This window comes from Glycine max, chromosome 17 (assembly GCF_000004515.6).
Source record: "Glycine max cultivar Williams 82 chromosome 17, Glycine_max_v4.0, whole genome shotgun sequence".
Lineage (NCBI taxonomy): Eukaryota > Viridiplantae > Streptophyta > Magnoliopsida > Fabales > Fabaceae > Glycine > Glycine max.
In genome coordinates this window covers 1,386,642-1,413,659 of record NC_038253.2, presented here as the reverse complement: position 1 = coordinate 1,413,659, position 27,018 = coordinate 1,386,642, and the positions used below count along the sequence as shown (strand labels likewise).

General features: G+C 32.9%; 2 protein-coding genes, 1 long non-coding RNA gene, 1 other non-coding gene and 1 pseudogene across 4 annotated transcripts; 1 reads left to right on the top strand and 4 right to left on the bottom strand.

Annotated features, from left to right (window-relative positions):
* Positions 1-865: 865 nt before the first annotated feature.
* LOC100781650 (mitogen-activated protein kinase 15) lies at positions 866-9,246 on the bottom strand. The gene is made up of 11 exons (XM_014769892.3): positions 8,443-9,246; positions 6,053-6,461; positions 5,785-5,912; positions 5,635-5,694; positions 5,129-5,278; positions 4,889-5,044; positions 4,596-4,807; positions 4,159-4,260; positions 3,849-4,024; positions 2,350-2,361; positions 866-1,821 (listed from the first exon to the last, which is right to left on the bottom strand). Exons 1-11 carry the CDS (start codon positions 8,464-8,466, stop codon positions 1,568-1,570), a joined length of 1,683 nt encoding a protein of 560 aa, XP_014625378.1. The 5' UTR covers positions 8,467-9,246; the 3' UTR covers positions 866-1,567.
* Positions 9,247-12,257: 3,011 nt separating this feature from the next.
* Positions 12,258-13,412, bottom strand: LOC106796768 (uncharacterized). The gene is made up of 2 exons (XR_003265160.2): positions 12,784-13,412; positions 12,258-12,676 (listed from the first exon to the last, which is right to left on the bottom strand). It is a non-coding gene; the product is annotated as an uncharacterized lncRNA (long non-coding RNA).
* Positions 13,413-17,330: 3,918 nt separating this feature from the next.
* On the bottom strand, positions 17,331-18,904 carry LOC100305645 (putative ribosomal protein S15). The gene is made up of 4 exons (NM_001251536.2): positions 18,835-18,904; positions 18,573-18,714; positions 18,315-18,475; positions 17,331-17,657 (listed from the first exon to the last, which is right to left on the bottom strand). The coding sequence occupies exons 2-4, from the start codon at positions 18,703-18,705 to the stop codon at positions 17,559-17,561; spliced, it is 393 nt and encodes a 130-aa protein (NP_001238465.1). The 5' UTR covers positions 18,706-18,714; positions 18,835-18,904; the 3' UTR covers positions 17,331-17,558.
* A 1,016-nt stretch (positions 18,905-19,920) lies between these two features.
* On the top strand, positions 19,921-20,011 carry MIR1513C (microRNA MIR1513c). The gene has a single exon (NR_048899.1). It is a non-coding gene; the product is annotated as a microRNA MIR1513c (primary transcript).
* A 2,290-nt stretch (positions 20,012-22,301) lies between these two features.
* Positions 22,302-24,966, bottom strand: LOC102669703 (endo-1,3;1,4-beta-D-glucanase-like; annotated as a pseudogene).
* Positions 24,967-27,018: the final 2,052 nt, after the last annotated feature.

Below are 27,018 nucleotides of genomic sequence, written 5' to 3'. Positions count from 1 at the left end.
CTTTTCTAGATTTTTTTCCCTTCTTGTATTTTCAATGAGGAACAAGTTCAGCTGTGATGCAAACAGATGGATTTGAACATGTAAAAGAAAGCTTCCCCTCTACTATTGCAGAATTGCTTCAATACACGGCTTAACGCCTATGATTGGTGAGCATTCCATGAAGGATTCGGTTTACTCTACTGATGATTCTTACTTCGATTGGAGGAGGGTAAAAATCAAGAATATAGTGCTAGAGAGAAAGAAAGAAAAAAGGTCATAGAATTTAGAATATTTTGGGCGATTAACAACAATTCTATATGTAATGTGGCACTAATGTATCATTTTACTTTACAACTTATATATTATTTCATGCTGTATATAATTTTGTTAAACTGATCAATGGTTCAGAATATTTTCCATTCCAACAATTGAAGAGTATCTAACACTTTTCACTTGCTTTTAGCATAATGTGGGATCTGAGAGTTAAGTGCAAAATGTGTTCGACATTCCACTGATTCCACTATAAAATTGGCAGTTCAATGACTTGAGTTGAAAATGATATTTTTACGTATTTCTCAGTAACAACGAGGAAAATAAAATATGTTGTTTGTCCTAATATATCCTCTGCCAATTTAGACCTTATTCTCTTTTTTTTAGTGTGAAATGAATTAAAATAAGCCATGTACAGCTGACAAAAGGTACCATGAGTGAAGAATATTTACTGCCAGAATACACTTGTTATGGCAAAGTAAGAAAGACTATCCCTTCCCACGCTAGTAAAAAACTAAAAAAGAAAAGGTCAAGATTGGAAGAGAGCCAGCTGACTCAACCTGACCTGAAGAAACTAAAAATTGTGGGCCAAATAAAAGACAAGACAAAAACTACGAGAGCAAAATCCCCAATGATTGCCAGTAGCTTGTTCACATGAGATTTCGCAAGTGTAAAAATCGGAAGCAACTAAAAAAATTTGTAAGTCTTATCCAGGATCCTAAAGACATTTATAAAACATTATTAATATACTCCCACAATTTTCAATGCTTCACAGCATAATTTCTAATAAAAGCTTTCTATTTATTGATTCCTTAACTATTTGACCATAATAAAATTTGTATTCTAAATAAACTTCAGAGACATTACAGAAAAAGAAGTGATTGACTACAAGCCAGTAGGTTATAAAACGTCAATCCTGTTATGGATGGTGCCCAAAATATGAAGGCAAGGCAATGACTTATATTCTGCAAGAGAACGGCACAAATATGTAGCAGCAGCAGCACTGCCTTCATTTCATGCTTTTCAGATCATTTGTTCTCTGTTATTAACGAACTAGACAGCAAGATAATCATTATTGCACCATGTTGAACCTTGCAAATTTCAAATTGGTGGAGCGAATTGCAGAATCTAATAACACATCAGCTAGAGACTTCTTTAGATTTTAATCCTTTTAGTCTCCCGTCATTCAACATTGTCGATGCTATGGCCACTCATATCTTTGTTCAACTCATATGATTGAGCTGGGTTCCGTGTAGGACAAGAAACCTGATATGATGGCACAAAGCAGTTGCAGGCCACAAATTCAGCATTTTCAAAATCAATACCAATTACCACCAGGTCCCCCTTGAGCAGCAGCAACAACTTTTCGTGCTATGTACTGAGGCTTAGTCTGAAGTCCATTAGCACCTTCAATCCCCTCTTCCACCTTCTCACTTTTACAGCTTGGGTTTCGTCTTGGATATGAACTGCTTGGAGCAGCATACTGGGCTGAAACAGACGGATTTCTACCCATCTTCCGCTGCTCAGCAACAGCTGGAAAGTGAGGCAAACCAACTTGATTGATTTCCGATACTAACCAATTTCATCTTGATGTAATTTATGCTTCCATTGTGGGATTATGACAAATGCGGAAAGGACCAGTTGGAGGAATCTGAGAAATTGTAGCCATTGAAAGTGTTGAAGTATTCGGAGCCTGCTTTTAATTTGATTTGCTTAGGGACAAGCAAAGTTTTAATTTGGGGGATTTTGATAACTGCTAAATAATTGTATTTTGATGATAGAAAATAAGGCAAAATTGTCTTTAAAAATAATTATTTAGCAGTTATTTGGGCTTAAATATTAAAGAATTGATGTTTTGTTGAATTTTGGCTGCAGATATAAAAACTGGAGGTGTAACAAGCAAAAAGGCTAGAAAAATTGAAGAAAAGAAGAAAATCTGAAGCAAGCCCAGTCCAATACGCGCGCTGAGCGCGCGTTACGCGCTAAGCCCGCGATCTAACAGAAGCGCGCGCTAAGCCTGCAACACACGCGCTAAGCGCGCGATCTACACGCGCTGAGCGAGGGGGTGTCGCGCTGAGCGCGCCTACGAAGGCCCAAAGCCCACTTTAGCAGCTATAAATAGAGAGCCAGTCTAAGGGACAGAGACACCACGACAGAACCCCCTCTCCTAGGGGTTTCATTTATTCCCTTTCTTTCTTTCACCCCTTTCTCATTGTAAAGCCCTCAATGGCCATGAGTGGCTAAACCCTTAGTTAGGGTCTGGCAGGCCTAGAAGCCAATGTGATGTATGATGTACTCTTCACTATTTATCAATGCAATACCAGGTTTTTCTTTCCTATTTTCTTTTCTGTTTTTACCTTGCATACTCATCTTTATATTCTGTTAGGGGTTAGATGCTCGGGAGAGGGTAACTTCTAAATAAGATTTAAAGAAGATATGCATGCATTAGTTTTAGGGGTTAGACGCTCGGAAGAGGATAACTTCTAATAGAACAAGAAGAAAAGATATCATAATAAAATCATTGCTAGGCATAGAGTGGTTGCATTATGCCCATGCGTCAAAGCAAACATCTAGAATTAGAACTTCATGCATTTTATCTATTGAGTCTTTGCAAAGGCATTTGGGGGATAGATAGGTAAAATAGGCTTGTCATCGTGAGGCATCAGGGGCAAGTAAATGAATAGATGTGGGTGGGATAAAATCACCTGAATTGATAAAGAAAAAATCATAAACTCATACATCCTAGGCAGATAAGGCAAGTCAGTTCCTAACACTATTTTATCTTGAATTTATCTTTTATCTAAATCTTTTTTTTTATCTTTTATCTTTTTCTTTATCTTTTAATTTTATCTTTAATTCTTTTATCTTATCTTTTCTTTTCTCTTCTAAGTTTATCTTTAAATATCTTATCTTTTCTTTACTTTATCTTCTATCTTTCTTTATCTTTTATTTTAAATTCTTATCTCTTGCTTTTAAATTGGATTTGCATTAATCTAAGTACAAACAAAGTCCCTGTGGATTCGACACTCGGACTTCCGAGAACTTTACTACTTGTAACGATTTGGTACACTTGCCAATGAGTTAACAGGCATTCTCTATGAAATCCAAAACCTGTAATATCACCATATTTTATAACCCATTCTACATCCAATTCTCTGGATCCAGCTCCTCTAAAGTGAGTAACTAATTTATAGGTAAAGAAGTAATTTCAATAGTTGATGAAAAATCAACAGTCAATGTTTCAAGCACAAACACATGCATAACAAATCATGGATGTGTTCATGTGTGCCTAACACAGGATATTATGCCAAAAGATAAATCATCAAAAAGAATCTTAAAAAATCCATTGCTCTATCTCATTAATACAAGTCCTGCTGCTTTCATCCATTCACACATAATTCCCATCATGTGACAGAAGCAAGAACAAGTTCACACAACCAGAAACATAATTCTTATTGGTTCAAAGAATGATGAACCAAATGTAACAAGCCTCAACAATGAGCACAACACTCTTTGAAGATAATTCCTGTCATGCACATATGAGAGGCAGGAAAGAAAAAAGAAAGGGGGGAATGGAGAAGCAGCAAAGTACATACTACGATCAGTCATCACACCTTGAATATTTTGAGGAGCTTGTAAAGGAAGCCTGGCCATTGGGATACCACCAGTCCTGTCCATGGCTGGCTTCTCAACTTCTTTGATGCTACACCTGGAGATATCATCTGCAACCTCAGCCATATTTGGTCTTGAGTTATCTGAATACAACACACATGACCTGCATTTAAAGTCTCAAATCAGCACAGTTGGTGCAGTTCAAGAGAAGATGAATGGGTGTGCTGACAAGATAAAAGAGCAATAGCTAAAGAAAAAAGCCACATTATCCAGAAACATTTAGCAAAATTAGAATACCTGGGTAATGATGCATGTTGCCTCTCGGGTGGAGTAACAGTTCCACCTTTTCCATAATGCTCCTCAAGATATGCAAATTGCTTCTTGAAGTGATCCACCGCACTATTTGAAATGTGTTAGGATAAAAAAAAAGAAGTTGAATTGATATACTATATAAAGTAGGATAGAAAATTTATGACTATAAAAACATGAAATTGCAGTTAGAAGAAAGGGAAAATGCAGAAACCAGAAGTGGAGAAGAAGAAATCCTCCAAACACCTATATATGAAATTAGTTAAAGGGTAGAACAAAAATGTTGACCAAATGTTATTATTTGATAACAGTATCAGGAGAAATACCAAACAATGTTGAATTGATAGATCCCATCAAGTGTTCAAACTCATGCAAAAGAATGAGAAGTGAAACAGAAATTTTGGTTCAGATTTGGACAATAGTACCTTGGATACATGAATCCTGTTGGCTCGGCTCCCTCTAGATGTTCTTTTAACATCTTCGGATGGTACTCCAGAATCTCTCGGTATATAAGCTCTCGCACGTCTTCCTTTGTTATCCTATGTCTCTCGAATTCAAATTCTATCTTGGTAACTGGCTGGGCAGAAGGCTCTCTCTCAACCTTGGCCAAGCCTTTAAAATAAGAATCTGCTAGAGCCTAATTATATCATACACAATATTCCCATTAAAACTAAACATGATGTGTGGAAAGTCAATAGCAGATGGATGGAAATTCAACCTCTTCAGCAGTAGGTCGATCCTTAGGTTCAAATGCCAGCATTCTTTGTAACACACGAAGAGCAAGGGGGTCTACATTAGGAAACTTTTGGGAGAAAGGAACTGGCTTCTTCTTACGCATGCTACTCAAGTATCTCCGAGCTTTCTCATTCCGTACCTGTTAATATACTCCCAAGGTTATATTAAGTAACAAAATAAAGGACACAAATTTGCTAGCAGGATTGGCAAATGAACAACAGACCCTAGCAATGGCTTCAGGAGACGGTGTTCCAAGAAAATCAGTCATGAGGTCCAATTGATGGACAACATTCTTCCCTGGGAAAAGAGGTTTTCCAGTTAAAAGTTCTGCAAAAATGCAGCCAATGCTCCATATGTCTATAGCTGGGGTATACTGAAAGAAAAAAGATTATAACAACATTGATTATCCATCTTCATTTCACAAACACTAGCAACCATTTTTTTTATTTGACTACAAAGTAAGCAGTAACTATCCAATAATGATGTAAAAAACCAAACATTTTCAACTGCAACATATTAGCATATGAAACAAATGATAATAGGCATGGTTAGAGGGATAAAATAACTCAGTCTCGACACAGGTTCTTTTGTATGTTTAACTTTAACTCTTATAAGTTGTTAACAGCAGTTAAGAAAAAGCTGTGTGCCCAAGCTTTTAGATTGCAAGCTGTGCTAAGTATGAGAAAAAGAGAGCAGTCATCCAGGATAAATTGGTAACAGATATTGAACCTTGGAGAAAAAGGATCCACACAATTCAGGAGCTCTATACCACCTTGTTGCAACATAATCCTGCAAGGAAACAAGTGGGCATAAACAATGCATGATGACGAGAGGAGAGCTATGTTGAAGGTGAGTATTTTGGAGGCAAAAGATTCTTACTGTCCAAAATATAGCAGTTGGTGTATCATTGAAAGCCACTCTGGCAAGACCGAAGTCACAAATCTTCAGTTTGCAGTCAGCATTTGCTAAAATATTTTTTGGCTTTAGATCTCGGTGAAAAACATTTGCTACAAACCCATTAAAAAGTTTAAAATCAGCCACAATGATCATGTGATTTAATAATTAGCTCTTATAATAAAACATTAACTATGAAAAAGCTGCCTTAGGAATCTAAAAATAAAAACTAGCTAAATATAGTGATCATAACCTCGGTGTATATACTTCAAGCCTCGAAGAAGCTGATAGAGAAAAAACTGATAATGCTCTGGAGTCAAATCATCATTTGCTTTGATGACCTGATGTAAATCAGATTCCATACGTTCAAAAACAACATATATATCTTTGAACTCCCTTCTAGAAGGAGGTAACAAAATATGCTTGATCTCCACAATATCAGGATGGCGTAAGAGTCTAAGAAGCTTGATCTCACGAAGAATGCGCGTGGCATCAGAAACATGTTCAAATATGTCATTGATTTTCTTTATTGCAACCTTTTCTCCGGTGTGTGTATCATATGCAGAGCAAACAACACCATAGCTTCCTTTACCTATTACTTCCTCTATTTTGTATCTACTCCCTTCACCGTATTCTGTAAAGAAGTCTATATCTACAGATGACTACATAAACATAACAAATTATATTTTGTAATATACCAAGCAAAGCCAAAATCATGATTTAAATGAGCTGCAACACATATATGAGGCTCCATATACACAAGATATGGAGGAAATGAATGAGGTTCCATATATTTTATACAAGAAGTTGCAATCTCAGCATCTAAAGTTTGCGTCTATCCACAGAGAAGAATAAAGCTACCTAAAAACATCTAGAAAATGAATATCACTGTAGTAAATTTATACATAAGTTTCAATAAAATCACTCATGGTATGTTACACTCGTTTCTCTAACAATAATGAATATCCTCTTTTCTAGAGCTTTTAAATCCAATATTTTGAATTTTTTTGGTACAGTAATATTTTGAGTTTGCTAAAGTAAAATTGAATTTATAACGATAAAAAGAAAATGAAGCAAATAGAAGCTCTATTTGTTGCATGCAGCTTTCCACAAAACTATTCATGAAAGCACAAATTCAAGTACCCAGTCAAATTGTAAGGAAAAAGTCAAAAGAAAGCTAAAACTGACTACATAACAAAACACAAGAGACTTATTCTGGTTGTACTAACAAATATCTAAATTATTGTAGAGGGATTCTTAAATTTAGGTAAAATTGAAAAATACAAATTAAAATAAAAATTGTTTAAAATTATAGAATATATGCATAATTCATTCAGATAAAATTTAAAAATTTAAATTAAAAGGGAAAATATTTAAAATTATAAATTTGATATGCATAATTTATTCAAATAAGATTGAATTTAAAAATTCAGAGAGAGAGAGAGAGAGAGAGAGAGTCAGAGAAGTTAGGAAAAACAAGTCACATTTTAAGAGAGTAAACTAAGAGATTAAGCCGAGAGAATGCATTCTAACTTAATTAAATTTAAATTATATACATTTATGAAAGCGTGAAAATATCCACTGAATCTTGTTGATGAAAACTTGGTGTTTAATTAGCCAAATAAACAGGGAAAATAGATAATAAGAAAGCGACAGGGAATTAATTATTAACTAAGCAACATAATTTCTTTGTAACTGTTAAGACTCATAAGAGGAAGAAAAAGTGAATTGAACGTGTTACCCTTAAAAAGAAAGTTTCAACAATAACATGAACAAAGTCTTGTCTCACTTGGTGAGATCAGCTCAGACAATGTCATTGGTATTGGCCAAAAACAAAACTCTCCCTATTGTCTTATAACCGGTATGAAGGTAAAGAGAGTTGTGTTAGACCTCGTTAGGCAATATAAAACATTTCAAAACCAAAAAACAAAAGCTCTGGCTAGGGTGGGAGATAAGGAAAGTTAGAGCAGAAAAAAAAATTGATAGGCGATTTCCAGTGAATAAGCCATGTATAATGTATTTGATGGAGAGAGAATTAAAGAGATTTTCTCACTCACAAGTGTAAGGATTCTAATTTATTATATAATAATGAATAAAGTATTCCCCATGCTGTTTCATGAAAAAGGTTTCCTGGTTGTTGTAATGTTTAAACTGACATGAACAGTGAAACATTTTTTTTCAAAGTATCCATTGCAATGGTCTGCGTTCAGTAGATAGGGTAGAAACCAAAATGGTTAACAGTCAAAATGAAAAACTTTCTGCAGGACCTCTTGTCTTATGTGCAATACAGTCAACATAGAAAGAGATGTAAAAAAGAAAAAAGGTATGCAGTGCCAGGGATTGGCTTTTAACTTAGTCGAATGGTATTGAGTGAATTGTGTGATCCGTGTAGCTGACTTCACTTAGTGGGATAAAGTTTTGTTGTTGTTATTGTTGCATGTAGTGCCAGGGACCAGGCAATGCTAGAAGGTATGAAAGAACAAAATCTCAATACTAAGAGTACAAATTACAAAACAAGGAGCAATCACTGTCTTCAATGCCCACCTAAAATACTCCCAGCAATATCAGCCAACTCTGCAAATTATGCTACATAAACACAAATCTACACAAAAGAGTGCACATATGTTGATCGAGTAACTTTACCTTTTTTCTCTGATCATGAGGCATCTTGGAATTTAAGCATAAAACTCGTCAATGATCCAACAACCCCCTCAACAGCAACTCGATTCAGATCACCAAACTTTCCAGTTAATTTAAAATGGCAATAGAATCCCCGGATCGCGAGAGGGTGATAAAAAATGCAATAATAAAACAAGTGCAAAAAATAAAAATGGATAAACTAAGGAGGGAAAAAAAGTAAAGAACTTTAGAGCTCAACAATAAGAAGACAGACCCAGTAAACTTTGGAGACTAAAATAGCAACCGCGATTGTAACAAAGGAACGTAAACTACACTACAGAGCACTGTATAAGAGACGGAGAATTCGGAAGAGGAAACAAGAACAACAGAGACAATTTGGCGGAAGTACCAAAATGAATCTGTAAATGCCCCAGTTGCAGATCACGTTGGATAACGAGTTATTCTAATCAACTAAGCTGGGAATCAGCGGAAAAAACTAATCTTGTGGCGATGATCACTAACGGGGCAAAAGGGAATGAATAAAAAATAGTAAACAGAGACAGAAAAAAAAGAAGGAAATGGTGGTGGGATTTGAGAGCCGAATAAGATTCGTTTTGTTGTTGTGGAGAAAGCTGGGAATTGAAGAAGCGGATTCTAGAGATTAGAATGGAGAATTGAGAGTGCGAAAAAGGAAGGCTTTTGGATCTCAAAGAGAAAATCGGAGAGCCGGAGAGAACATGTAATGTAGTTGAAGTTGAAGAAGAAGGGTGTGGTGTGGTGTAGTGTGTTAAGCTCAGAAACAGAGACGCGCATAATAAAGGGAACGAGACTGGGAAATAATTATTTTAGTTATTATAATTCGAAGATGACTGATTTAAAATGACGCATAATAAAAGGACGTATTTGCCACTCTTTCTTTTTTCCTCGTTCTACCATTTTTTTTAAAGTAAATCATTTTTAAAAAAATATTAAAATATGTTTATAATATCACACCAAACTCTTGCATCAACTAACACTAGATTAACTAGTAACCATCAGATTTAAGCAGTAAATATATAGTTACGTTAATCTCCACCAAAGTATATTGCAAAAATCATATTTAGAGTAATTTATATTGACTTAAGTAATGTTAGCATTTTCTTATAAATCTTCATAATATTTTATGAAAAAAGTATTAAATAAAAAGCAAACACATTTAATATTTGAAAAACTTTAAGAACATTAAAAATATATCTAACAAGTAATATAGTTAAAAAAAGTTATAAGAAATCAACAAAAAAATTATAAGAAAAAATAGAATTATTTATATTGACTTTTACACTGTTATTCAATATTATTTCCTTTGTTATTATTTTTTTTTTTTGTGAAGATTTCTTTTGCTTGTTGTAAGACTTAAATTAAAAGTGGTATTTTTTTGCTACCAAGTAATTGAGTTTTATCACTTATTAATAAGAATGGAGATAGTAATTTTTAATAATATTATTATTGAATTTCGTAATCTGTTCGTAATTTCTTTATTACATTGAAATTTGTTCTTGAATAAGGCATTGTGTGGAAGAGAGATTGGGCGAATTCATGGTTGATACTTGATAGTAACTGGAATATATGGTTTGTCCTTTTGGTCATAGTTTTGGAAAACTATCTAAACACAATAGTAAATTCAAGTCTTTATAGGTCGTGCCAAACTCTTAAATTTTAGAAAAAAAAATCGAGCTAATTTAGTCCAACTCAATAGGTCAAATGAACCAAAGTAAACCAATGAAATGTAGGAGGAAAAACTAATTTGTCTCATTATTATTTTTAGCTTAATTAAAAATTTTATCACATAATTTCTCAAATTTTATTATTTAAATTTTATTTTCATAAATTTTATCACTAAACTTTTATCATTTAACAAATTTTATCATCTAACTTTTTTAAAAAAAATTACAATTCAACTTTTATCATTTTATAAAATTTACCATTCAACTTTTTAATATTTTTACATTATTTGTAATAATATATCCTCCATTAAAAAAAAAACAGATGTCGTATTTATCAGCAAAAGACAAAAACAGTGTAACCCTACACAGAAATCTTATATACTATTTGAATTTTCTATCAGAATTAAATATAAAATCTCCCGAACCAAATAAGATCAAGCAAATCGTAGTAGCGTTCTTGAAGTTACGCCATATATACAAGGTTCACATTATGCAGGGTGCCGTCGATGATGACACCCAAAACCTTTCAAATCTTTTTTCAGCCGAACACCCATGATCCATGTCCCATGCACCTTGAAAAAATTATATTTGTTTCAGTTCCCAACTTGCGGGAGATATTATATCTCCAACTTTTAGTTAAGGCCAGAAGATAAAAAGGGAGAAAATAATGTGTTCAAAGTTGAAACCTCAATATTTGTTTCATCTATTTGTTCTTTTGAAAGAAGCTAAACTAAAAAATATACAAAAGAGGTCCAAATGTTCCTTTCCAGCATAGTCGTTATAGATGTGAGCTGTGGGTAGAAAGGCTTCGCATTTTCAAATAGACAGGCAGACAAGTTCTCATGTGACGCTTGTTAGAATTTTCTTCTAAAGATAAGAAGACAGCAGTTTTGTATTCCTTCCTCATATGCACTTGTAGACAACATACAGTTGGGTGCTGCCTTCAACCGAAGACCAAACAATCTGGTTGTCCACCGATCCTTCCTCCATTATATCCATTGATTCTGGGCGATATTTGACCATAGCCAGATAGACAAAAATGAACAGAAGTAAAAGATGCTACAATGGCTAATAGGAAAATACCATTTCACCCCAGTCTGTTTCTTTTCCATGACCTGCTTTTTATCACAGCTTGTTTTAAAATTGGAAAAATTGATTTTGAAGTGTTGAACTTAATAAAAATTGTATGTCCAAGTTAATTTTAGACATGAATTTTATATTAAAATGTGTTCTAGATTTAACTCAAAGTCAGATAAGGATCAGCAAGTCAGAATCTCATTTCACTTACCGACTAGGTGGACTACTATCTATTATGATTATGAATTTGACTTATGCCAGACCTAGCACAACCAAACGTCATATATAAGCGTCAACTAGACTTCATGTGACCATAAACCACCGACTTAGGAGATTCTTATTCTAGAGTTGGCTCAACCCAAGCCCAATTAGGCCCAACATTTCCAAAATAATCACAAACAACCAGTCCGACAACTAAGGGATAATTCAAAGACCCTGATTCTCCCGTTAGAAGATAATTGGATTATCTCAACTGATCTTATCAATCCTATACCAGACATGACCCTATAAAGGTATGATTTCTATCTTAACCACAGGTGATCTAAACTAATTGACGGAAATAATCTAAAATCATGATTTATTTACAAAACATAAAATATGCCATAATGGATTATAAATAAAGAATTACATAAGTTCAATATAGAAAGTAATCCCGAGTCCCGACCCATTATGGCATATTAGATCCATCACAATTTAGATCCGTTCATCTCATAATTTCACAAGAAAGCCAAAAAATCTGTTCACCCAGTAGCATAGATAGATATACAGAGGACATATGAACTGTTAAATCACTGGCTAATGGAAAATGATGTTCTAATATAGATCCAATTTGGCATGGAAGACAGGGTTGATAATATTCACTTCACGACATGTTGTCATTTAGCTTAGACATCACCATTAATGGTAACATTGTATCCAGAATTCAGTTCATATAAAATTTGGGTACATATCAAGCCAGCAATGCAATAAATTCGCTATTAAGGCTAAGCTAAAAATCCTGTAAGAGATTGGAAGGATATAAATTGCAAACAATAAAACGGCAATAACATCATGATGAAATAAATTTAAACAAAACATATTAATGAAATAGCAGTTTCATCATTCTGCCTATTACTTTTCTATGCAATATAAAACCAGAAGAATCCATAAGCCATAATACAACAGCAGCATCAAAAAATAGTGAAGACATCCAAAAATATTTCACCATCTAATTTTTCTTGTTCGCTATTGTTAGTCGTCTGCTTCAGCTTGCTGGCCATCAGAAGGGAGTGAAAGTAGAGAATCTGTATACACAGCCATACAGTGTGCAGAATTGCCCCTTGTCATTACATTTCAGCAATGTAGTTGCAGGTTGGCCATCTCTTCCAAGAATATCACCACAACAATGGTCTTAGTCCAAGGTGACTGCACTTTTGTATTCTTTCATCACCCACATTTTTTTCTGAATGGTTCTTCATCACAGCAATCCACCAATTGCCCTAAAAAAAACAAAGTTTAAAGCTGGCATACACAAAATTAACAGGCAGAGAGATATCTGAGAAACTCGTTTGGTTAAATCAAAGGCAGCAATAACATGTTTTGATACATCTTGACGTGAAGCCAATCAATGAAGGACACCGTTGAAGACCAACCCAAAGTCCAAAACCACACGATCAGAGCAGCCCTGGTAAGACAAATGGATAGGCTCAATTTCTTTCCAAGCATTAGCTCTGAGTGAGAAATACTCCAAACAGATTACACGCGCTCATCTAGGTTGAAGTTGTAGGATTTTTATTTGTAGATGCTTGAACCAGCGAGTAGTCATCGGTTGATGGGTCATATCCAAAACCATATCCACCCATATTATTGGAAATAGGTGACCAATCTACAAATTTATGAAGTCCTGTAGATGGATTGAAGATGAAAGAGCTTCGATTGTAGTCCAAAAGTAAAAAATCCCTACAGGAACCTACGAATCTGTCACCAACATGTATTGGGGCAGAAAGCTTTAATGTAACATAATCAGAATAATCGTAAAATGATGCATTGATGTCTATGGATAGGATTTCAGGAACAGAAGAGTCTGTGATGCGAGAAAGCCATGACTTACACAGTCTTGAAACGGATAAGAGACTTCAGCGGCAACCTCATGATCAATTCCCACGGCAGAAACACCGGCTTCTTCCTTCTCATTTTAGGGTGCATAATCTGATTTGAATTCCATATATATTGCCGTGTCCCACTCTATTAAAAATTAATACTACTATATATATATTTTTAATAACTGCGCGTTAATATTTTTTTTTTGGATTTACTATATAATAATTTAGTAGATGATATTATAGTATAGGTTAAATTAATTTTTTATTCTCTAATTTATTTTTTAATTCAATTCCATTCTCTAATTTTATTGAAATTTAAAAGATCAAATCAAACTTAAATAATAAATTAAAAAAAACTAATTTAACCTATATTATATTTATAATAACTAGGAGAACAAAAGGTGGATGTGTCGTGTCTTTCTCTCTATTATATAAAGACAAGAATAAAAGTTAAATAAGATATGAAAAATAATGGTAGTTACTTAATAGAAATAAAGAATAAAAGTATTTTATTCTCTTTTATTCTTTTTTTTTTTCGCATATAAAAGAATAAAAGTGTTTAATAAAAAGTAAATACTAAAATGGGATACTGTCGTTATAACTGTTATAGATATTATTTATTTGGGTTAATTGAAAGAGTAGGATTTTTTTTTCTTTTTTTGGAAAGATGAGCTAAGGAATTGTAAAGAGATAGGAATCGAAAGAGTAAATACTAAAAGAGTAGGAAGTCATCTAGTAACTCAACTAACAACAAGGAGAGGAGATCCTATATTCCGTTTTCAACTTTAATGATTCCATGACCACACTTCAAGCTTGTTCTTCATGCCCAAGTGATGCCACTTACGATTTTATGCTTAGCATGGCTGCATGGGTACTAAAACTTTCATGACTTATGAAAGTGCAACACCAATTTGAATTAGAAAGTCTGACAAATCCTCTTCTTATTTCTTACACTATTTTTCTTATTGCAAGGTTAATATTCAATCAGTAGCCATTGGCAATTTTGAAGCATACCCAAGAAAATGAGTTAATGATGGCTTGTGTCATGCTTTCATGTCAAACTAACCTCATTTCCTTCTTCATATACACTAATGTGTTCCTGGAGACGAAGCCATATATAGATTGATAATTAAATTCCTTAATCCTTATTACCTTGAAAAGTCCATCTTTTCTCAAGTACGTTTATTATACAACAAAGGACAATTGGTAACCTTGGAAATTCAGCAAGTTAATAAGATACAGGCTGATGATAGTTCATTTGCTCTTTGAACTAAAGCCAAAATAATTGTTCATCAATTTACTAATTAATGACTTTGATTCGCTTTACTTATTATTTTATTATTTTCTTATGACTGGAATAAAAAAAACAATTTCAAAATCAAAATATTAATCAATATGATTTTATTATATTGACAATTCCAGAAAGGCTGTCAAAGCTCCGAGTGAACCCAAATAGGCCAATGTACTTGGATCTACCGAATTATAAGAATGCCCACGGGCGTATAAGAATATCTTGCTGGCTATTCCTTATTCTTGATAGCACCGGAAAGAGAGATTCCGGAATTAAAAATTTATTCATAAAGCGTTATTGAAATAATTTATAATATTATTGTCTAAATTTAAAATTGAGACAATTTTAAATCATATCATCATTTATTTTAACAAATGTATTATTACTGTAATTTAAAATATTTTACTTTAAAATTCAATTTCATTTAGTTTCACATTATTTTTATATTTAAATATAAATACCAAAAAATAGTTATCAAAACCGCGGGACAAGGACATTATTTCTGATATTTGTAAATATAGGTAGATTATACTATTTTAATTTTTAGTTTTTTCATATGTTCTATTATTTAATTTTAAATAAACAATTATATATAAGTTATTTTAAAACATTTATTATATATATAAATATTAAAATTCGAATATACTTCTAACGTGTATCTAATAAATTGATTTGTACTTTAATATCAACGAAATGATTTAGCTCAACTCATTACTACACATGACAACGGGGTGGGGATAAGAATATCTGATTTTAGTTGTGGAAAAAAAATTGTAAAAAAATTATATTGAAAATCTGATTTTAAAAAAAATTGATTGTTACAAATTTATTTTTAACTACTTGTATTTGCAGCGCATTTGTCTACAAAAATCATCAAAAAAAAATCTTAAATTATGTAAAAATTAACAAGAAATTAATAAAATTTTAATAATTTTATCATCGGGACGGATACGGAAATGAGTATGGATATGGGATGGATAGTAACATCCCCGCCCCCCACCCCAATTAAAAAAGTTGGATAATTCCCGAACACGTACCCGGTCAACTCGAGTATTTCTCGTCAAAATCGGGATGAGTTTAGATAGATACGCACGGGTATGAGTTTCATTGTCATGTCTCCTCAATAGCTCTTTCAATCTATCATTTTCAACATCTCAAGTTTTAACTTAAATTTAAATAATTTTTTTTAAAATTATTAATTAAAAATAATAATGTATTATCACATAAATAATTTATCATTAAAATATAATTATATGTTAAAATTTTATTTATTACAGATTTTAATTATAATATAACTTATATATTGAGAGTTATAATTAAGTCTATTTATTAAACCAATGAGCATTATGAATAGTTAAATATATGTTAAGTCTCTTTGATTTTTCTATAATAGAATTATTTAAATAGTTTGCTTTTTTATACATAATTGCTGATTTAAAATATGTTCATTATGTATTGTAAAATATATGTTAAGTTGTATACTTATTTTGTTTTTTTGAATTATTAAGATATATTACATTAATAAATCGATTGGACCAATCTTATCCCATTATTGGGTTATGAACGGATCAAATTTGGATTCAAATGAATTACTACACCGAAATTTCAAACCAAATAAAGTAAAGATAAACTGGTTCCAACTCGCTAACTTCTAATCATAGTTATTTCATCTCTAATAGAAGAACTACGAATAGTCAAATACATTTTATGAACACGAGTATCTTTACAAGCTTTAATCCTTTTGTCAATTAATCTTAGTTTAGGGTATCATCATACTTGAACATCCTCACCCTTCTTAAAAGATATGTTTTGCAAATATCAAACCAAATGAGCATTATGTATAAAAAAATGTAAGACGAGAGAAATATAAATTGGATATAAAAAAAGAAGAGTGGGAGTCTAAAAAAGTCTCACAAGTTTGAGTAAAAATGGACGTAACATCTCCACTATACTAAAAAGTTACGTAAAACCTATCAAAATTTGCATATGTAACTAAAGACTTTTTGTAAGTGATAACAAAACATAATTCAATACAACTAAATTTTGTTGTCATCCTTTAAAAAAATTGAAGTCACAATTTATTTTATTCTAATTAAAAGTCTTCATTAAATACTAAAATTATAAAAAATAACTTTTAAAGTACTTTTCTAATCCAAAAAATACATCTACTTAGCCCCAACCCCAGGGCCCGGGGGTTAACTCATTTGACCCACCACCACAGGTAAATGTAGAACTCGGTTTCCTCGGACAATTGACCATACTGCTGCGGCAAGCCGTGTAAAAAATGAAAAATAAAATAAAATCACTGAAAAAAAAATGTTGAACGCAAAAAAAAAAAAAAAAAACAGAACTAGTAGGTTTTAAAGAGATGAAAAAAAAAATCAAAATCAATCGCCACCGAAAATGTACATTCTTATGGCTAGAAATCACTTTTCTGCTTAGGCTAAGCAGCACAAACTAATTGATGTGAAACGTGAATGTTAAATGCGTGTCATTTAGAAATTCAAACTAATTCACTGTTTTTAATTATCTACAAAAATAGGGTTTCATAGGACTACAGAGCCTAGCTCCAAAGAATGGAAATAGCTAGAAAAATTCCTTTTAATATCAAATTGGAATCACAGCATAATTAATAGTAGTTTTTGAACATGAAATTTTTCTGAAAGCCAAAATCAACTAATTTCAGAATTCAATCTATCAAATGCAATATCAAACTATAACTCGTCCACACCATCTCAAACATAGCTATGCTCCCAGATTCTAATCAAAGTTCTTACCATTGAAAACAACTTTGCCAGTACATATAGGAAAACTAACGATAAAGAAAAAAGAAAAGTAATAGTTACCAACTTGGTTTTGCAAACAAAATAAAGAACATCACAAAACAGGTCCTGCTATGATTGATACTACTAGGGGGCTAGCATTATCCTCCATTACAACCGATGAATCTCAAAATTGAAATCCCTGACATCCTTGATAAAAATTAAACTAGTAGAAGAAGCCCAATACCTTACCACCAACATTTTTCCTCCTAGCCTCTTCATGATCCATGATGCCAGCAGAGGTAGTCAATACAATATACCCAAACTGCATAATTACCATAAATCAAAATGTAAGGGATAGGTGGAGGAACCATTTGTATTCAACATAACAGAGTAAACTATCAATATAGTTCAATGGTTAATCTGATGATAGCGAGTTAATTTCATGGCACCACTGCAAATTAATCAACCTTAGTATATATAAGCAATCAGAGCCTTGACCAATCTAACTCAATCCTTACATAAAAAATTTCACAACATAGAAGTAATACAATCACCACAAGAAAGAAAAAACCCTTTTATATGAAGGAACATAGTTCTGAATTAATTTACTGATGTTAACAAAATGGTAACACAAATATGCTCTTATTCCATGGCACTATACAAACATACGACCTCACCTCATGGCATGTTTAAAGTTCATAGAAACATGCATTTGCACACATAGAGAACATGGGATCATCAGGCAATTACAAAGAAAATATATTTTTCACACCATAGAAGTAATACAATCATTTTATATGAAGGACCACAGTTTGAATTAATTTACTGATCTTAACCAAATGGCAACACAAATAAGCTCTTATTCCATGAAAACGCAAAACCTCATCTCATGGGATGTTTAAAGTTCATAGAAACATGCATCTGAACACAGCAACAAAAGGGTATAAAGGAAAAGGGGGGGAAAAGCAGTTTAACTTACCTGTCTTGAGGGGAGAAGCCTAGCAGTCCAACCTTCAATCTCTTTGACGCCCACATCAAAACGGGGACTAATAACCCCACACTTGTTCAGTCTACCGTTCAATTCAACCACGATTTTACCAGCCCTGTGGTCATCAACATACTCAAACTCTCCGATGTATCCTACACATAAATCATCCGAACACAACAGCATTTTTCAATACACAAACTAAATAAAAATAAATAATAAAATCAAAACTTTGATTACTAAGAGATATACCGTGCTTTTGCATCACCAAAAGGAATTTGATAATGACTTTGGAGGATGGCCTAATCATGACTTGGCGCTTTCCCCTTTTCTCAGCATTGTACATGCTCTTCAGAGCATCGTTCAGCACACTAACCCTCACCATGGTGACTCACTGAGACGCAAATTTCAATTAGAATCAATCAGATTATTATTATAGCGGCGTAAGTGAACTAAATCACACACTCCGAATGGAACCAATTTATGAGGATCGAGAGAATAATGTTAATCTTACCGACAGAGAAGAGAAGAGAAGAGAAGCCTCAGGGTAGCTGCGCCAGTGCTTTTCCGTTCAGAACGACAATGATGAAAACACGCAAATAAGTAGACTCACGACTCTGTATTTAGGGTTTAGGAGCTTCACAGCCTCTTCTTGGGCCCTATTTGGGCCTGAACTTGCTGCTTTGTCCTGGGCCATCTCGTAGGCCTTCTTATATTGCATCTCTTAGGTAGGACATTAAACTAAACAAAAATCAAATAAATTCTTAAAATTTTTAGCTGTTTCATCTAAATTTCTTTTTTTTCTTTTTAAGAATTTCATCTAAATTTTGAAGAAAACGTAATTCTGTTGTAGTAAGGGAAAGCGTACAAAACTCGACAGAAACATGTTTTTATTGTGTAATTTTTTTTATTCTTTTTTTATACTCAATGGTATTTGTTAAAAAAAACTATAGAAATAAGTTACATTTTTTACTTCAATGAATTTTAATACAAATTATATTAGTTACGACACACAACCATGAGACAGACAAAAGTTTCAAATCTAACTATATATAGTCTCAAATTTAAAACATAACAGGCCACAACAATCAAAGGCTAGAACAAAAAGTTTGCATGCCTAGATTTTTATGCTTCTATTTGTGTAAATTTCTTATTATTTTCACACATAACAGGCTACAACAATCAAAGGATCAGCATATTTTCTGCAAACTAGCTGCACAAGTGAAAATGGATAAACACAAAGTATTTGCAATTTAGAGTGTGGTGAAACCAAAGGGGGAGTACAGTCTAATGCGGGAGGATATATATATATATATAAAGGAAAATGGAAGTATTTTAGCAATTGGGAAGAGTGTAAACAGCAATTGCCTCCATTGAGTACTTCTTCATGCTTGCTGTTTTGTGTTGGGCCAGCTTAAAGGCCTTCTTATATTGCCTTAGGACCTATTCCTTAGCTTTTGCTTGGTCAATTGTGATTTTGAGTCTCCTATATCTCCTCTGTGTAAATCTGAGTTATTGCTTTATAACAAGTTAGTGAGTGCCCAAAATGAAGAGACACAGTCACATAGGAAAATACAGAACGCAAAAGATTGTGGTGCATGATCTGATATGAGAGAAAGCCATGACTTACACACGCATTGAAATCTAAGTTAAATATGTGTGTAAGTCATGGCATTATCTCATATCTAATCCTGACTTTGCAATATCTCATTTTAAACTAGCTGCCACACACACACAGAGACTTTATGTTCATACTCCGGACATGGATCCTCTCCGGTTAAATAAAACTGGAGAGTGTGCAGCTTACAGATCTAACCATTTATGCTTTTTTTTTTCATACTTTATACATTAAATTGATCAAATATTAAAATAACTAACAGCTGAGATTTCAAAACTGCAGAGGATATTTTTCCTGTTTGCTCCTGAAATGCTATCCATAGACTTCAATGCACCCCTTCACGATGATTCTGCTCTTGCTTCCTTAAAGCTCACCATTCTTCTTCCCAATACTTATTAAGTTATTATTATAAGTTTGCTGCATTAAAGCTCGACTTTATGTTTGACAGTACTTATTATTAAAATGTTCGTATCATAAAGTGTTATGTGTTAACAAAGCTATATATTGGTCACCTATTCAGTCATCCACTATTTGTGAGAAAATGGGGGCCTTTGGGAATTGGGAGGTGCAGGCCCTTGAAGTTCTGCAGGTTAAACAGTTTTCTTTATGTAACTTGAATCCAGTTTCTATCAGTTTGGCATAGAAAGGTTCATCTTTTAAAGAATCAGTTACTAACATGTTACTACATCTAAATTCTCTGTGTCTTGAGTGATCATGTAATTTTTTATCCAAATCCAAGAGAGTTACAATGACTACTATTATAAGACGATGATTGACTTTCTTTTCAATGGTAGTTATACTAAAATTTGATCCCTTTCGCCAGCAGGATGACTGGAATGGTGCAAGAAGCCACACCAATTTCAGTTTTTTTTTTCTTGCCTTAATTTGGAAACATGAATCATGATAGCCGGAGTCTCAGTAACTTATTTAATTAGTAAGTTGATGAACAATCATCTGGCTTTAGCACAAAGAGCAAATGAAGCATTCCTGAATTACCAAGGTAATGAATCGTCCTTTTCTGTACAGTATACTTGCAGTAGTGTTTATACTAGGCAATAAAGAAAGTAATTTTCAACCTATTGCTTTGTCACCAGGAAAAAAATAAAGTATATGGAGAAGGAAATGAGATAAGTTTTACATGAAAACATGACACAGCCAACATTAACACATCTTCTTGGGTGGGTATGCTTTGAAATTGTTAATGCTATACTGATTTAATTAGAGTAAGAATTAAGAAGAGGATTTGTCAAACATTCTGATTCAAATTGGTGTTGTATTTTCGTAAGTAGTGAAACTGTCCAATATTATTAGAAGAACAATTTTTAATTTCAAAGATAATTCTGCAAAATGAAATCAGATTACAATGTAAAATCCTTAAAATATAATTCCTTACTAATCACAGTCCCAAGATATAAAAAATATAATTCTAATGTTACATTAATATCAATTGCACCAATAAGGAGGTTTTGCATGTGTTGGTTCATCTCGCCATTTCTTTGTAATGTAAACCTTACAAATTTATGAACTCAGTATTGTTGCTATTTCTTCCATGAATATTGCAGTGGGAGTATCAAGTAAGTCTTAGCTTAGGTATTGAAGTTGGAGCATATGAATTTATACCTGGGATGATTCTCTCACCCTTTTGTTTTATATTTAAAACATACAAAATTTTGAACTCAGTTTTCTTGCTATTTCTTCTATGTACATTGCAGTGGGGTGCCAAATTGGTCCTAGCTTAGGTATTGAAGTCAGTGATCATGTATCCTTTAGGTAGTTCTTCTACTTACTTTTGGTTTACACATATAGCTTTGGAGCATTTGATACTAAGAGGTCCATCTTTTCAAGAATTGGTAATTAACGTGTTACAACAGCTTAGTTCTTGAAAGGTTTCTGGTTTATCATTATATCTTGTTTTTGTTTATGGCTTAGTTTTTTGTGTGGTTCTTATGTGGATTTTAAGAAGTTGGTTTGTACTAAGTTTGATATGATGCTAATTTTTTGTGTTTTCCTGAGAATGTTCTTTATGTGTGTTTGCTGGTTGAGAGATCAAGAGGATGCCTTGTAACTTCTCTTTTGTTTGCTCCCCCCACCCATTGGACATCTCCTGTCCAATTGTAGCCTACATTTCATTCAGAATCTGTCATCTGCTTTCCCAATGTCGACATGCCATTGATTTTTCCTTGTAGCTGCCCGACTAATGACTCAAGATTTGATTGTCATTGTTGTATAAGTTTTATTTTTCTTAGACGAAATGACTCCACTTGCAAGGTGCTTCCGATTTGTTTGTATTTGACATATTTTTCTGTTTGCATTCATAGGTGTAATTTGATGTTACGATCTGAAAGAAGCTTCTTGCAGTTGGAAACATGAATTTAATTTAAAAGAAAAGAAAAGCACATCCATCGATCTGCTAGTTGTTCCCATTTCCACAATACATTTTTCTTGCCAAAACAAGATCGAAATAGCAAGACTAAGTAAAGGAAAGAAAAATGGAAATCTACAAAAACCGTAGGGGTACAGTTCCGAGATCAAAAGGAGCACAATCTGTCTTCAATTATTGAAAGCGTGTGATCCACCGTTGTGTCATTTAAGTGAGACTTCACCAGTGGATCAAACATCACATAAGAAGATTTCTCACTTTAAATGTTTATCAAACCAACCTATCATGATTTGATGAGCCTTATCTGCAGCCTTCACGGCACTTGGATCTTTAGGGTCGTACCTCACTGTCCATCCGTGTGAGACGTTAGGAAATATTTCTACATAACTATCAATCTGCACAAAACAAAAATTGGTACACAAGTGATCGGGTACAACAGAGATTTGAGAAAATGTCCCCATTAATGACCATAAAAAGAAAGTACTTCGACAAATACAGCATGGGGATAACTAAAAAGTGTTAAATTAATTGCCAATTCTGATTAGTCCGGTGCACAATTATACATGTGAAAGCGAAGTTTTTCCTAAGCATGGATTGCAAGAAAAAAAGTGTAAAAGCTAGTCATACTTGTATGTCTGAAAAACAAAACAATGACTCCCAAAAATGAGAGTAATGGTAATACCCTGGCAATTAGTGGACGTTTACCAGAATGGAGTGTTAAAAAAAAAAGAGGCTCAAAACCAATTTATCAGACCTACAATTAGAGCCTTAGTGGAATGAAAAACCTAAGTGGAAACAGCTACAATGCAGTACATGAGTACACAAGATAACTCACATTTTGATCTTAAACAAGTTCCGGTTCATATATATGTTTGTTCCGATGAGGTTGAGGAAGAGAGATTAGAGATGTTGTTAGGGTAAGTAGTATTCAATACATGATTTTCTGTAGCTTAGTGTATTTGCACGTTTGTACATTCCACAACAATTTGAACAGGGGAGGAATCTGAATCTAAAAAGGACTTGATATGGATTCTAAAAAAAAAAAAATATATATATATATATATATATATATATATATATATTACTGTGTGTGATTACCAATTACAACAAAATGATAGCATAAGCAAATCATCAAGGTAATATAAAATGACAGTACACAATCACAAAAAGAAAAAGATTCATCTGACCTCAGGTTTAGCCTTTAGGATTTCTTCCCATTGTTTTACAAGCGTTGGAGGACAAGCAACTTTGTCGTTCTCAGCTCCAAGTATAGCAATTGGAATCTTAACACCTGAAAGTATGATTAATAATTAACTGTTAGAATACAAATATCTCAGTTACTGCTTTAAGAAATCCGCTTGTGATTGCTTCTTCTACATCTTTATTCAACCATTCTACATCTTTATTGTTTATAACTTGATGATGAAAATAGATTTTTGCTAACAAGCTCTAGGTATTGCTAAGCATGAAGACAAATGACTATTTAGGAACAGATGAACCTCTTGCATTAAAACATGTTTAAATTGATGCATGACAATTGACAAGAAGCTCTGACATAATCATAGTATTTTTTTTCCTTAGAAGATACTATGGGAACCCTACACAAAGAATATGTAAATTAAAAAATAATCTAAACATTGAAAATTCATTCCACGGACATCATCTACTCCGATATCTGATGGATGTAATAGCACACAGAAGCTTGGATTTGTGTGGAATTTCCAAGGTTGGTAACGGTCTTAGCTGAGAGAAAAAAGAAAACATATTACATTCTGTGAGTTTATACCTAATGTTAGCTGAAATTGCAACGCAAAGGAGAGGAGATAAAGAACACCAAATAGGTGGAAGGCACTCACCGCCCCAACAAAAACCAGCAGCTCCAATAGCAGTGACACCTTTACTTTTTAAGGCTTCAATAACAGGTTTTGCAACTTCAATACCTTTTTCCTAAAAATATAATATGTATGCATCAGAATGTATTAACAATTTACAAACAAGTCATATTTTTTATACATCTGAAACAACTCATAATACAACTGAAGCCAAACATCTGAATCCTCTTCCAATCAGATAAGAAAAATCAAATAAGGACACCAAGATTGAATTTTGAAAAAACGAAACATAATTTTTTTCTTGCTAAATCACTCATAAACAGCCAAGTATTATTAAGAAAGATAAGAATTAACCGGATTATGATCTTTTAGCCAAACACTTTCGGCCTTTTCACATTCTCAGGATCATAGGGTTCCCCATTGAAGAAGTCAGGAACCACGACATAATACCCAGTAGCTGCAACCTTGTCTGCAATATTCCTTCACAATATATATAACAAAAGAGTATTATTTATCAGGAGAATACTTTGCATTTAATTAGTATCATAAAGAGAGAAAAATATAATAGGCAAAGACAGCAATTCAGCAGAATGAAGCAGCCAATTCTCTAGGTGTATAACATACCAAAACATAAATAAAATTGTAGGAGAAAACAAGATATCCCAATAGAAAAAAAAAAAGTAACTACATAAAAAATGCACCATCTTTGGAGATTAAAAATCTAGTTAGGATCTAACATTCTATATACAGTCTAAGACATTTGTTTTGAATGAACCACGACTTAATTAATTACACTTACGTGTAGCTTTCAGTCATTCCCCTACCAAAAATTAAAAATCTATCACCGCTAGCTGAAACACATGAGTTAGCTGATGGTTTACAGAGGGCAAATTGGTTCAAATTTAAAAGTTAAGGGACAACAATATATCTTTTAAAAGATAAAGGACCTAAAGTATGTTTTAGCCAACTTTTAAATTCTCGTAAGCCTGTATATGATTGAACAATAGTATCCAAGGAAACATGGATTTCGCATCCACTACCTTAATTCTTTCCTTGAAACTAGCATGTAACTGTGCGTTGCCCACGGATCCTTCGGCTGGGCAAGCGCCTAGGTAATGTGTTATAAGATTCAATAAAAGAAATATTTTCTAAATTGAGAGCATAACATAACATAAACAAGATTTAAATAGGAGTAAATAAATTATAAATTTGATATACATATTTATCTCGGTTGATTAGACAAATATGTGAGATGTCTTGGATTCTTACATATATATATATATATATATTCTTTTTTATAAATTTAAGTATTAAAAAAATTGGTATCATACAAATTATATTAATTACATTGGAGAATTAATTCGTAGATAAGCATGAAAATAGTAACACGCACAGATGATGTTTTTGTTGATCAAAATGTTGTCTCCTAATGATTCAAATTAATTGTGTGCTAATTAAATAATGCATATAACATTTTATATAGTAAATAACAATGTAAATATTTAACGTCGTCGTTTAAGAGATTAGTGGTGTTTGATAGTATGACATCACACATTTTTGGATTTTCCCCTATTTCGTGCTAAATTTGTGTTAACGTGACAGTTAAAGATTTAATCCAAATCATATAATATTAACAGTATATATATGTTGGTTGATTGAAGTCCCAAAATACAATTTAAAATGTTTAGATAATATACCTTGCTTATATTAAACTTAATTTACTTAAACATGGATTGCATAACTTTTTGGTTATATTTGGATACTCTGTGGCCATGTACACAGAGTCTCTACTTTCACTCCCTCATCGTCACAGAGAGCGAGCCAGCCAAAAAAGCCGAGGAGTTATGTTGTGACATATTTTTTTATACCTACCTATACTATTTTATTGTTAATCATCTTATATTAGGATATATGAATTTTTCTGGTATACTAGAGCATGAAAAAGTAATAGAAAAAATTATGAAATGTCTATTTTATCATTATGTTCTGTTCTATAATTATTCCATCAGGAGGTTATTACCGTGTTATATTTTGCAATTATCTATCCAATCTTTCACATGCTTTTAGCCTTAATTGTGAATTCATTACAATTGCTAGCATGGTATATAGCCAAATTTTAAATTGGGACAACCATTCGATAGCTGACAACAACACTATTGATATGAACGGGGATATGACGACGTTACCAACTTTCCACTGAAGGTGATGCCTAATTTAGTCTAAGTTATATGACACCATTTTGTGAAGTCAATATTATTAATCTTGGGTTCCATGCCAAATTAAAGGTGTTTAGTTTTATATTCCTGTCTTGATTAATTCAAAAATTACCATTACTTTGATAAAGTATATAATCAGTACTCTTTTACGCCATATATTTCCAGTATTGGCATAATGTGAAGTAGCCAAGCAGTGCACCAGAGGCAGAAATTAGTCTACCTATCTTAGCAAGCTGAAATTCTGCACTAAATACTTACTGATAAACTTAAAGTTATTAGTCTTTTTAATTTCCTTTTGTAATGACTTATTTATTAAAGAATACGAATTTTTTGGTTTGATTGTGTCTATAGGTATGGGGAAAGCATACTGTGTGGGTTCTAAATTCCAATCTTGCATTAATAATTAGGCATGCTATGCATGTGGCTGTTCATCTCTCACCATTTCTTTCCTACGTGTTTATGGACTAAATTTTTTCCATGAATACTACACTGGGAGTATCAAATTGGTTCTAGCTTAGGTATTAAGGTTGGAGCTAGCATTATACAAGAGGTCCATCTTTTAAAATAATTGGTTATTAATGTGTTACTGCAGCTTGATATATTCTTAATTAATAGGTTTCTGGTTCAGCATTAAATATTGTTTATGGCTTTA